The sequence below is a fragment of the Calliphora vicina genome, chromosome 3, assembly GCF_958450345.1.
Source record: "Calliphora vicina chromosome 3, idCalVici1.1, whole genome shotgun sequence".
Lineage (NCBI taxonomy): Eukaryota > Metazoa > Arthropoda > Insecta > Diptera > Calliphoridae > Calliphora > Calliphora vicina.
In genome coordinates, this window is record NC_088782.1 from 119,603,479 (window position 1) to 119,616,822 (window position 13,344).

The 13,344-nt window shown below is 32.3% G+C and overlaps 1 protein-coding gene across 1 annotated transcript in view; it reads left to right on the top strand.

The window, feature by feature from the left end:
• Nucleotides 1-1,808: 1,808 nt before the first annotated feature.
• gogo (golden goal) overlaps nt 1,809-13,344 on the top strand; it is a 30,342-nt gene continuing 18,806 nt past the window's right edge. The window contains exons 1-2 of the mRNA XM_065506071.1: nt 1,809-2,073; nt 9,313-10,725. Coding sequence (XP_065362143.1) covers nt 1,809-2,073; nt 9,313-10,725 — 1,678 coding nt within the window. The remainder of the gene's footprint in view (nt 2,074-9,312; nt 10,726-13,344) is intronic.

The window sequence follows — 13,344 nt, forward strand, 5'->3', positions numbered from 1 at the left end:
GGTATGTCAGAGGAATATTTTAGAAATATCTAAGGAAGATCTGTCGAAGAATTTTTAAAAATTTATGGAAGATTCTAGAAAATTCTAAGAAAATGGAAGAAAGATCTAAACCACCACCAAAGAAGAACTAGGAAAGGTCTTTGAAAGATATCAGAATAATTAACGGGGATCTAAGAATGATCTGGAGACGATTTAAGTAAGATCTGAAGAAGATCAGGAGATCTATGGAAGATCTGAGGAATTTCTAAGAAAGATCTACTTAGGAATTTGTAAGAAAAATCTAAGGAAGACCTAAAGAATATCTAAAGAAGATTTAAGGATGAACTTTGGAAGATTCAAGGAGATTCTAAAGAAGGTCTAAGTAAGAACTAAAGATCTTCTAGACAAGAGCTAGGGAAGACTTGAGGAAGATTGAAGGAGGATTTGGTTTTGGTATATATTTGAAAGAGCTATAATAAAGAAAAGCAGGAACTTTAACAAAGAAGGTGAACTAATTAAAGTAAAATTTGTAATGAAACTTTGGAAAAGTATAATTGGAACATAATGTTCCAACAATGCATTTCCAACAATTATTATTGTTTTTATGAACTTTTCAGTGAGTTGCGTTACTAAAATTTTATTTCTCTCTGTGTTGTTGTTCTACAAATGGAAATTGAAATGTAGAGAAACGGAAATGAAATTTACAACCAGCAGTAAAAGTGTTACTGGCAACAGTAAGTCAGCTATACAAGCTGTTTAAGGCAAATTCAGAGCAAATACTGCTTAAAACCATATTGTATTAGGGAAATTTAATACACAAACACTCAAATGCCAACGTTGCTAGCAAACAAATTAAACCTTCTCCAATAAAAAAAAAGAAACGAAAACGAATTTACTAAATGAAATACAAAGAATATTAATTTAAAATTTCTATTCATGCAAGCAATTTCAGACAATTTCATACAATTTCATTTCAATTTCTTATTTTCTTTATATCTTTACAGATGCCACATGGTAGCAGTACAAAATCAAAAACAACTGGCAGCTAGACAGACACAAAGATAGACAGTTGGATGAATAGAAAGATGTTAAATTTTGGGAATTGAAAATTTCATTTATAAAACTACGTTTTTAGCTAACAACAATAAACGGAACACGAAGAAGAAGAACAAGAAGAAGAAGCTGTAATAATAATACAAAAAAAGGAAAAACTTAATTCATTTGTAATTTATATTTTCGTTCAGTTTTTGCTACAAAATCAAATCACAAAAACGTTAACAAAGAAACTCAACTCAACATTCAAAGGAAAAACAAAAATAAACAATGGCAAAAATAACGGAACTCTTTACAACAACAGCACATTGTACTCTTCTCCTCGCTCTTCTGCAACCAACTGTAAATCATGTTGATGTTGTTGCTGTTCTACTTCACATGTTAACTGTTAAGTGTTGAGATTTTATAAACAAATACACATTCATACATTCACTCACGTAAATAAAAGAAATTAACAAAGAGCAATAGAGAGGGAGAGAGTGGGGTATAACAAGAGCCTTAAAATAATCATCATTATCCTATATAAAGCAGCAACAAAAACAATTGTTTAAGATTTGGCACAAACAAACAAACAAACAAACGTATAATTACAACAAGTGCATTATTATTATTATCATTTTGGGAGTATAGAGAGGGCAGCCATTGTTATTTACATGAGTCCATGTGTGTTTAGAAGAGTGTGAGACAGAGTTAAAAAAAAAAACAATTAAACCTAAAACGAGGCAGAGAGCTGCAGCTTTGAGTGTATATTTAATATATGCTCTTGGATTTTTGCAATGTGCGGCTATATGCTTGACAATAGCAGCATTAACCGCAATATTAAAAGCTTCTTATTATCATCATCATCAACCTCGTCGCCGCCACAATCAATATCATCATCATCTTGCAATTGTTCAGCCATAAAATTTCCTCTTTATCAGCGACATTTTCTTACAAAACGAGGTGACATATTTCTGCAGCACCGCAAGATCTGGGGCAAGTCTATCAACAGCTGGCAAATTGTCTTGTTATCAATAATTATTTTATTACAATGTTGTACAAGTGAGTATTATTTAATAACAACCCACCATTTTATGAGTTTTATTTAATTTTTGCTTGTTTTCTGTTATCACTTTTATTTATTTACTCCTTTGTGTCTAAGCCAGAGTCTGTCTGAAATTATGTTATTAATTTTTTACATCATTTCATTTCTTTTTATTATGTCTGTTGTGTACTGCAGAAATTATACCCAAATTCATCTTAATTTATGTTCTATAGTCATACATACAATTGTATGTAGGAATGTTTCTTCTGCGGTTGACAGCTGTCACAATTGAGAGATTATTATTAAATAGAAATTGATTGATTTGTTAAGGGGTGGCAAAGCACAGTGTTTTTGGCTTATAAATGAGTGTTTAATTTAATGAGATTAGTGGTAAAGTTGATTTGGCTTACAATAGGCAGTTGGGGGAAGTGAAAAATCATCATGATAATTTAACTTAAAATTTAGTATTTTAAGTAGTAACACTTAAAATTATTATTTTTTATTTATAATAAATTCTTAATAATGATTGAAAACACTTGTTATATTTAGAATAATATTAATGAAGTTAAGTGTTCTAAGCTTAAATGTCAATTAGTTTTTATAAAAAAATTCATGAGAAATTTTTTGGAATGACAGAATTCGTCAGAGAATGAGCAGATAATCCTTGCCATAACTATCAACAACTATTCGGGATCATGGAAGCTTTAACTTTCCGAACCGACTTTCTTTTTATTTATTTAAAGTGCACAAAATTCAACATAATTTCTCCTTATGTTCTTTTTGTTATCATTATCTTAGTTTCCTTCTTTCTTCGATTAAATTCCATCCGTAATTTTCCAAGATTTTAGTTCCCCTTGTTTACTTAGTTGAATTCCTTAGCTCCATTTCAAATATTTCTTTCTCAGTTTCGTTCTAAACTCTCCTTTTGAAGTCTTCTTCTTGAATTTGTTTCTAAGTTCCAATCCTAAGATTTTCCACATAACTTATGTCGCACTTGATCAACAAGAGGGTATTAACTCAAAATTTTGAAATTTTCACTTTTTTCAATAAATCAACTAACAACATCAATAACTGACTACTGTAAAAATTTCAACGTAATCCGATTACTCTTTTATCTCGAAAACAACATTTGAGACCATTTTCGTGATAATGTAGTGACTACTTTTATACAACAAAAAAGTATTATTTTGAGTTAATACAAAAGTTGAAATAGAAATCCATCGTATATTTTCATAAAAAAGGTATTATTTTTAGTTGAGCCTTTATTGAAGTTAAAAATAATCAAATTGTTTTATTTATATTTGGTTGTATTTTGAGTTGTTACTGTTTTGTTGATAAAATTGTTTTTATTTTATGATTTTAATTCGAAATGTGACTCTTTTTATAATAAAATTGTTCACATTTTTTCAGAAAAATGGCAATAACTCAAAAAATTGATTTTTTTTTGCAATAATTGAAAAAATTTAAAAGAAAAATAATGTAATTATATTTTTAAATGGAATTTACATACTATGATGTATTTAGATTTTCATATTCTCTTAAAATGTAACCACAAACAGTTTTTATCCTCTACTGAAAATTTTAAAATTTTGAGTTAATACCCTCTTGTTGATCAAGTGCGATGTATTCTTTAGATGTCCCTTAGATATTTCGTAGCTCTTCCTTCGATCATCTATAGATATTTCTTAGATCATTCTTATTTCTTCCTTAGGTCTTCATTTAATCATACTTAAATATTCCTTTGATCTTCTTTATATCTTCCTTAGATCTTGGATATTCCTTAGATCTTCATTAAATATTCCTCAGATTAATTTTAGTTCCTCCCCAGATCTTCATTAGAGCTTCCATAGTCTTTCCTTATTTGCTCGTAGATCTTCCATAGATTTCGTGGTATATTCCTTAGTTCATCTTCAAATCTTCCTTAGTTTTTCCTCAGATCTTCAATAGATCTTCCTTAGATCTTCCATAGATCTTCGATAACTCTTCCTTAGATATTTCTTAACTCTGCCTTAGATCTTCCTTAAATGTTCTTTGGATCATTCTTAGTTCCTCCTTAGATCTTCCATAGATTTCGTTAGATATTCCTTGGTTCTTCTTTAGATCTTTCTTAACTCATTCTTTGACATTCCTTAGAACTTCCTTAAATTTCCTTAAATCTTCCCAAACTCTTTCTTAGTTATTCCTTGGTTTTTCCCAATATTTTCCTTGATTCTTCTTTAGACATTCTTTAGATATTCCTCAATTCATGTTTAGATATTCCTTATCATTCTTAGTTTCTCCTTAGTTCCTCCTTACGTTTCGTTAGATATTCCTTGGTTCTTCCATAGTTCTTCTTTAGATCTTTCTTAACTCATTCTTTGACATTCCTTAGACCTTCCTTAGATTTCCTTAAATCTTCCCTAACTCTTTCCTAGATATTCCTTGGTTTTTCCCTATATCTTCTTTGATTCTTCCTTAGACATTCTTTACATCTTCCTTAATTCATTCTTAGATCTTCCTTAGATTTCTTTAAATCTTTCTTAGATCTTCCTTAACTCTTCCTTAGGTCTTCATTAAATCTTCCTTCAATATTGCTTTGATCATTGTTAGTTCCACCCTAGATCTTATTTAGTTTTTCCATAGATCTTTCTTAACTTATTCTTAGATATTCTTTAGACCTTCCATAGATTTCCTTAACTCTTTCTAGGTTCTTCCTTAGATATTCCTTTAGTTTTTCCCTAGATCTTCCTTAAATATTCCTTGAATCATTATTAGTTCCTACTTAGATCTAGGTTCCTTAAATATTCTTTAGATCATTCTTAGTTCCACCTTAGATCTTCCATAGATTTTCCTTAGATTTCATTAGATATTTCTTGGTTCTTCCATAATTCTTCTTTAGATCTCACTTAACTCATTCTTTGACATTCCTTAGACCTTCCTTACATTTCCTTAAATCTTCCCTAACTCTTTCTTAGATATTCCTTGGTTTTTCCCTATATCTTCCTTGATTCTTCCTTAGACATTCTTAAGATCTTCCTTAATTCATTCTTAGATCTTCCTTAGATTTCTTTAAATCTTCCTTAGATCTTTCTGAACTCATTCTTAGATATTCCTTAGATCTCCCTTAGATTTCTTTAAATCTTTCTTAGATCTTCCTTAACTCTTCCTTAGGTCTTCATTTAATCTTCCTTCAATATTGCTTTGATCATTCTTAGTTCCACCCTAGATCTTCCTTAGTTTTTCCATAGATCTTTCTTAACTTATTCTTAGATATTCTTTAGATCTTCCATAGATTTCCTTAACTCTTTTTAGGTTCTTCCTTAGATATTCCTTTAGTTTTTCCATAGATCATCCTTAAATATTCCTTGAGTTATTATTATTTCCTACTTAGATCGTCCATAAATCTTCCTTAGATTTGGTTAGATATTCCTTGGTTCTTCCTTGGATCTTTCTTAGTTCTTCCATAGATCTCACATAGCTCATCCTTAGATTTTACTTAACTCTTCCTTAGATCCTCCTTAGTTTTTCATTAGATCTTCCTAAGGCCTTCCTTAGATATTCCTTAGAAATTACTCAGTTCTTATTTAGATATTCCATAGACTTTCTTAGCTCCTTTTTAGAACATTTTTAGATTTCCCTAAGTTGCACCTTATATCCTCATAAGATCATCCTTAGGTTTTCGTTAGACCTTCCTTTGATCTCCCATAGTTCCTCTTTAGATATTCCTTAGTTTTATCGTTAGAAATTCCTTAACTCCTGAATAGATTTTCTTTATACATTCCTTACATTTTTCTTTTTTTCCTTTCAAATCTTAGTGCAATCGTGGTTCTTTCAGGAGTACAAATCTTAGTGCAATCGTGTTTCTTTAAGGAATTCAAATCTTCTTTAAGGAGTTCAAATCTTAGTGCAATCGTAGTTCTTTAAGGAGCTGAAACCTTCTTTAAGGAGTTCAAATCTTAGTGCAATCGTAGTTCTTTAAGGAGCTCAAATCTTTATTAAGGAGCTCAAATCTTCATTAAGGAGTTCAAATCTTTCGGCAATCGTGGTTTTTTAAGGAGTTCAGATCTTTCGGCAATCGTGGTTCTTTAAGGAGTTCAAATCTTTCGCCAATCGTGGTTCTTTAAGGAGTTCAAATCTTATTGCAATCGTGGTTATTTAAGGAGTTCAAATCTTATTGCAATCGTGGTTATTTAAGGAGTTCAAATCTTATTGCAATCGTGGTTCTTTAAGGAGTTCAAATCTTTCGCCAATCGTGGTTCTTTAAGGAGTTCAAATCTTTCGCCAATCGTGCTTCTTTAAGGAGTGCAAATCTTTCGCCAATCGTGCTTCTTTAAGGAGTTCAAATCTTTCGGCAATCGTGGTTATTTAAGGAGTTCAAATCTTTCGCCAATCGTGGTTATTTAAGGAGTTCAAATCTTTCACCAATCGTGGTTATTAAAGGAGTTCAAATCTTTCGCCAATCGTGATTCTTTAAGGAGTTCAAATCTTAGGGCAATCGTGGTTCTTTAAGGCGTTCAAATCTTTCGCCAATCGTGCTTCTTTAAGGAGTTCAAATCTTTCGGCAATCGTGCTTCTTTAAGGAGTTCAAATCTTTCGGCAATCGTGGTTCTTTAAGGAACTCTAATCTTCTTGCAATCGTGGTTCTTTAAGGAGTTCAAATCTTTCGCCAATCGTGATTCTTTAAGGAGTTCAAATCTTTCGCCAATCGTGGTTCTTTAAGGAGTTCAAATCTTTCGCCAATAGTGGTTCTTTAAGGAGTTCAAATCTTTCGCCAATCGTGCTTCTTTAAGGAGTTCAAATCTTTCGCCAATCGTGCTTCCTTAAGGAGTTCAAATCTTTCGCCAATCGTGGTTCTTTAAGGAGTTCAAATCTTTCGCCAATCGTGCTTCTTTAAGGAGTTCAAATCTTTCGCCAATCGTGCTTCTTTAAGGAATTCAAATCTTTCGCCATTCGTGGTTCTTTAAGGAGTTCAAATCTTTCGCCAATCGTGGTTCTTTAAGAAGTTCAAATCTTTCGGCAATCGTGGTTCTTTAAGGAACTCAAATCTTCTTGCAATCGTGCTTCTTTAAGGAGTTCAAATCTTTCGCCAATCGTGCTTCTTTAAGGAGTTCAAATCTTTCGGCAATCGTGGTTATTTAAGGAGTTCAAATCTTTCGCCAATCGTGGTTCTTTAAGGAGTTCAAATCTTTCGCCAATCGTGGTTCTTTAAGGAATTCAAATCTTTCGCCAATCGTGCTTCTTTAAGGAGTTCAAATCTTTCGGCAATCGTGGTTATTTAAGGAGTTCAAATCTTTCGCCAATCGTGGTTCTTTAAGGAGTTCAAATCTTTCGCCAATCGTGGTTCTTTAAGGAATTCAAATCTTTCGCCAATCGTGCTTCTTTAAGGAGTTCAAATCTTTCGCCAATCGTGGTTATTTAAGGAGTTCAAATCTTTCGCCAATCGTGGTTCTTTAAGGAGTTCAAATCTTTCGCCAATCGTGCTTCTTTAAGGAGTTCAAATCTTTCGCCAATCGTGCTTCTTTAAGGAATTCAAATCTTTCGCCATTCGTGGTTCTTTAAGGAGTTCAAATCTTTCGCCAATCGTGGTTCTTTAATGAGTTCAAATCTTTCGGCAATCGTGGTTCTTTAAGGAACTCAAATCTTCTTGCAATCGTGATTCTTTAAGGAATTCAAATCTTTCGCCATTCGTGGTTCTTTAAGGAGTTCAAATCTTTCGCCAATCGTGGTTCTTTAAGAAGTTCAAATCTTTCGGCAATCGTGGTTCTTTAAGGAACTCAAATCTTCTTGCAATCGTGCTTCTTTAAGGAGTTCAAATCTTTCGCCAATCGTGCTTCTTTAAGGAGTTCAAATCTTTCGGCAATCGTGGTTATTTAAGGAGTTCAAATCTTTCGCCAATCGTGGTTCTTTAAGGAGTTCAAATCTTTCGCCAATCGTGGTTCTTTAAGGAGTTCAAATCTTTCGCCAATCGTGCTTCTTTAAGGAGTTCAAATCTTTCGCCAATCGTGGTTATTTAAGGAGTTCAAATCTTTCGCCAATCGTGGTTCTTTAAGAAGTTCAAATCTTTCGCCAATCGTGGTTCTTTAAGGAGTTCAAATCTTTCGCCAATCGTGCTTCTTTAAGGAATTCAAATCTTTCGCCATTCGTGGTTCTTTAAGGAGTTCAAATCTTTCGCCAATCGTGGTTCTTTAAGAAGTTCAAATCTTTCGGCAATCGTGGTTCTTTAAGGAGTTCAAATCGTTCTGCAATCATGGTTCTTTAAGGAGTTCAAATCTTTCGCCAATCGTGGTTCTTTAAGGAGTTCAAATCTTTCGGCAATCGTGGTTCTTTAAGGAACTCAAATCTTCTTGCAATCGTGATTCTTTAAGGAGTTCAAATCTTTCGCCAATCGTGGTTCTTTAAGGAGTTCAAATCTTTCGCCAATCGTGGTTATTTAAGGAGTTCAAATCTTTCGCCAATCGTGGTTATTTAAGGAGTTCAAATCTTTCGCCAATCGTGCTTCTTTAAGGAATTCAAATCTTTCGCCATTCGTGGTTCTTTAAGGAGTTCAAATCTTTCGCCAATCGTGGTTATTTAAGGAGTTCAAATCTTTCGCCAATCGTGGTTATTTAAGGAGTTCAAATCTTTCGCCAATCGTGGTTCATTGTGTGCACAATGTCTGTTACATATAAGAACATTAATTTCTTATCTTTTCATAACAAACTCCACTCAATTTCGTTTTCTTTACGATAACTTAACTGCTTCAGAAGTTCATAACCTTTCATAGCCACCACCTTTTGTAGCTTCTTTAAACTCTAATATAGACAATGATTTATAATTTGTTAAATATTTACCCGTTATTTATTACAGCTTCTTTTTTTCATAATAAATATATAATGAAGGTATTAAATTACATTTTCAGTTTTCTTTTTAAAACATTCATTCAGCTTTATCTAAATTACCTGCAAGAAAAATTTGCCAAAAAAGAAAAAGAAACCCTTTTGTTTATTAAAGAAATTTATGATTTTTATTACTTTAATCCCTGGCACGTTTCGCTACAAAGATTTTAAACCAATTTTTTTTGCATTATTGTCAGCAACAAAACAAAACAATTCTATGCTATATTTTCTAACTTGCTTTTCTCTCTTTTCTTCTTTGTTTTTCTGTTTTTTTTTTAAACAAACAACTTGAAACCAACTCAAATTTCTTTTTAATAAATTGAAATTATGAATGGAATGAAATTAAATGTGTAAATGAATGAATGGTTGGCATCATGAACATCGACAATGAATAAAAAAAAGGTCACGTGTTGGCAATACGAAAGGGTCGTCTTATGACTCCCAGCACATTTACGGCTTTAAGCGGAGATCTACATGTACAGATACAATTCTCACCAGAAGATATAGAAAACGACATTATAAAAGCCACCACAGCAGCCACCACAACAACGACTGCCACACAACATCAGGGAGTAACAGCAGCAGGAGTGGGAGCCTTCGATGCAGCACAAACTTCAACAACAGCACGCACGCTAAACCAGACATCAAGTGGAAATGCTACACAACAGCATGTCCTACAAGTGGAGAATATTATAACAAGCACTTTGGTCATTAGTAAATACATTGATGATACAGCAGCAGCACCAGCAGCTTCAGCAGAAGGCAGCTTCTTCAGCAAGCCTTTGGCTACAGCTAATGATTCCTTAGTTTTGCAACGACAACGTAAAGAAATCATAGAGAATATTTTACTTTATCCCGATCCACGGCACAATGTCACCCAAGTGGCCGTGCCCTGCCAAACTTTTATGCAGGGCGGTCTCTATGAAATGCAGGTGGTTACGAATTTAAAAACCACCAACACATTGCCTGCCAACATTAGCTCCTCCTCCTCTAGCAGCAACAGCAGCAGTAAAAGATTGAAGGAAGCCTCCGCCACCATGACCACCACTACCACCACCCTAATACCGGTATACGATGAACGTCTTAGACAAACTTTGGATGTACGATGGCCCAGTGCTGAAATGATTGTTAGTCCGGTACGTTTGCACACATATCCCGACCATCCGGTGGAGGTTACTTTACGTTTTCCCGAGGTAAATTGTGATAATGCCTGGAAACGTGAAGATTTACCCGAATTTTGGCTAGAACTTATTTACTGTGGCAAAGAACGCTCCTGCTCCCAGGTGAGACCGGAAAATGTTACCAAATCCAGCATCTTATTTGCCGAACAAGTTAGGGGTTATCCCAAACAGAAATCCTTCAAGCTATCCTGTGATCTCTTCGGTTTGGCTGGCAACTATGCGGTCCAGCTAAGACCCATGATTCCCTTGCCCAATATACCCATAACCCGACGTTTTCTATCCGTCGATTGGAGCGAGAAATATGTGTTCAATGTTTATGCTCGCAGTATATTTCCCTGTGATCCTCATACCGGCATTGGTGTTCTATATGAGTATCCCACATGCATTTTAGAGCAGGGGGATCGTGTTAGAGTTTATGCCAAGCTAAGAGCAGATGTGGCCTCTTTAAAGCCGCCCACTACTTTGCATTATGTTTCGGAGCAGCGTGTGGTGAAAAATCAATACTCTCTGTACTTTAATTGTGATTTGTTTACGGAGAAATTTGTGGAGTATTGTTTTGTGTATGTGAGTCAGGCGATATCGGGAGCAGTGGCTGATGTGAGAATGGATTGTGTGCCCACGTTGCCGGTGAGAGGTAAGTAATCATTAGTTAACATAATTGGTATTAATTTTTTTACAATTCAGAGGATGTAAAAGCTTTTATAAAATCTGTATTAAAAGCTTTTTTGAAAAGCTCTTAAAGGTATTATTAATAAGCGCTTAAAGCTTTTATTTAAAATTGCTTGTTTTTGAAAAGCTTTTAATTAAAAAGTTCTTAAAGCTTTTATATAAAATCCCTAATTGGTAGAGCTTTTAATTGTTGCTACTATAAACGTTTGCAGCTTTTGTTATTATTGAAAATTTCTTTCAAGTTTTTATTAACAATTTATTTAAGTTTGTATTAAACAAAATTTTTACTACAATAAAAATTTAAAAAAAATGTATACTAAAATTTTCTCAAAGCTTTTTTATTATTAGAAGGATCTTCAAGTTTTCATAAAAAGCTATAAAATCTTTTGATATAAAGTTCCTAAGGTTCTATAAAATAAATCTCAAAAAGCTTTTATTATTAATAAGGCTTTCAGGTATAGCTTTTATATAGCTTTTAAAGCGTTTAAAGCTTTTTATTGTTTAAAATTTTGTTTTTATTAAAATTATTTATTTTATTATAACGATGCACAGTGGTATGAGAAAAAAAAGAGAGAAATTAATCCGTAACTTCTAAACTCTTAGTCCGATTTGAATAATCGTTTTTAAGGTTTCCTAAATTAATTTGCCACGTATGTAGACATGTTATATATCAATGGATAGAGGATTTTGTCTACTTTTCATTAATGTATATAACTTTTAACAATTAAAAAATTCATGGAATACTTTTTTGAAAAATATGACAAAAAATGCTATTTATTAAGTTTTTGCATAGATAAAAATTTTTCAAATTTAAATAAAATTTTTATTTATGAATATTTTTTAATGAAATTTTACAATTATATAGATCTTTTTATTGAAAATGGAAAAATAAAAACAAATTTTGAAATTTGTAATCATGAATCCCGCAATTCCCAAAAAAGTATTGAAAAATTCCAAAAATGCGATATTTTCGTTTTTTGGCTATAATATCCTTACCAGGGGCGGGGTTATCGGAACCCTTTACAAAATAATTAATAACATATTGGACCATCTAAAATGGGTTACTATATTTTGATATCGACTATGAGATTTGAGAATTTTAGCCCTAAAGTTGAATTTTACAGAAAAAATAGGCGTTTTTTGAATGGACCTGTTCCCCTTGGTATCACAAATTATAATTCTTTTTTTCATTTAAAATATTTGGTGTAAAGTTAGCTTTTCAAAAAGTACAAATTCATTATACATCATTTTAGAAAGTTTTTAGATAACTTAAAAAGAATAGCGAAAAATCGCCTTTTTTATTTTTTTTTAAATCAAATGCATGTAACTTTGGATTCAGTCATGATTTTTAAACAATTCTTTCTTTATTTGATATATACAGCTGTTGTTAATCCTATGAAAGAAAAATGGAGAAAATCGGGAATTATTTGGAACCGCGGTCATCAAAAAACTGGATAAAAATTTTGAAAATTTAATTTTCAAATGCGAATATCTCCTAAGCTATAAGAGATAATTGATTGATTTTATGTTGTGCTCAATGAGATTCTATATATGTAATTTTTTTGAAATCAGAACACAAACGAAGAAATAGGATCATTTTAAAAATTTACCATACCCGAGGTGTACTATTTTGGGGACCTCTGGCCCAGCTCCTGGTGTGCTCATGAGGTCCAGATTCAAAACTTAAATTCAACAACACTTCCCCTTTGGGCATGTGCAATTTCATTCAAATCGGACTAAGGGTTTAGAAGTTACAGATTTATTTCCCTCTTTTTATACCCTTCATCTTCGTGAGAAGGTTATATATAAGTTTGTCATTCCGTTTGTAATTTCTACATTTTTCATTTCCGACCCTATAAAGTATATATATTCTGGATCCTTATAGATATCGGAGTCGATTAAGCCATGTCCGTCTGTCCGTCTGTCTGTTGAAATCAATTTTCTGAAGACCCCAGATATCTTCGGGATCCAAATCTTCAATAATTCTGTCAGACATGCTTTCGAGAAGTTTGCTATTTAAAATCAGCAAAATCGGTCCATAAATAACGGAGATATGAGCAAAAAACCGGGACAACCTCGATTTTTGACCCATTTTTGATCTACATATATCAGGATTACTAAGTCATTAATATAGACAATATGGATATCTAATGATAGATATTTCAAAGTCCATTGCAACGATGTAGATAAGGCTATAGTAAGTTGGACCTACAATGGGTCAAAATCGGGAAAAATATTTTTTAACCCGAATTTTTTTTCATCAAAAAATTTTTTTGTTATACATTCTTTTTCCAAAAAAAAAAAATTTTTTAAAAAATTTGGAAAGAACTTTTTTTAAAAAAAATTAAAAACAATTTCAAAAAAAAATTTAAAAACAATTTAAAAAAAAATTAAATTTTGTTTACCTAAAAATGTTTATTTTAAAGTATATTTTGGTGAAGGGTATATAAGATTCGGCACAGCCGAATATAGCTCTCTTACTTGTTTTTTCTCATACTACTGTGCGATGTTAAAAAACGTTTTATATAAAAGCTTTTAAAGCTTTTGTCAAAAGCGCCCTAAAACTTTTAAAGCTTTTATTAAA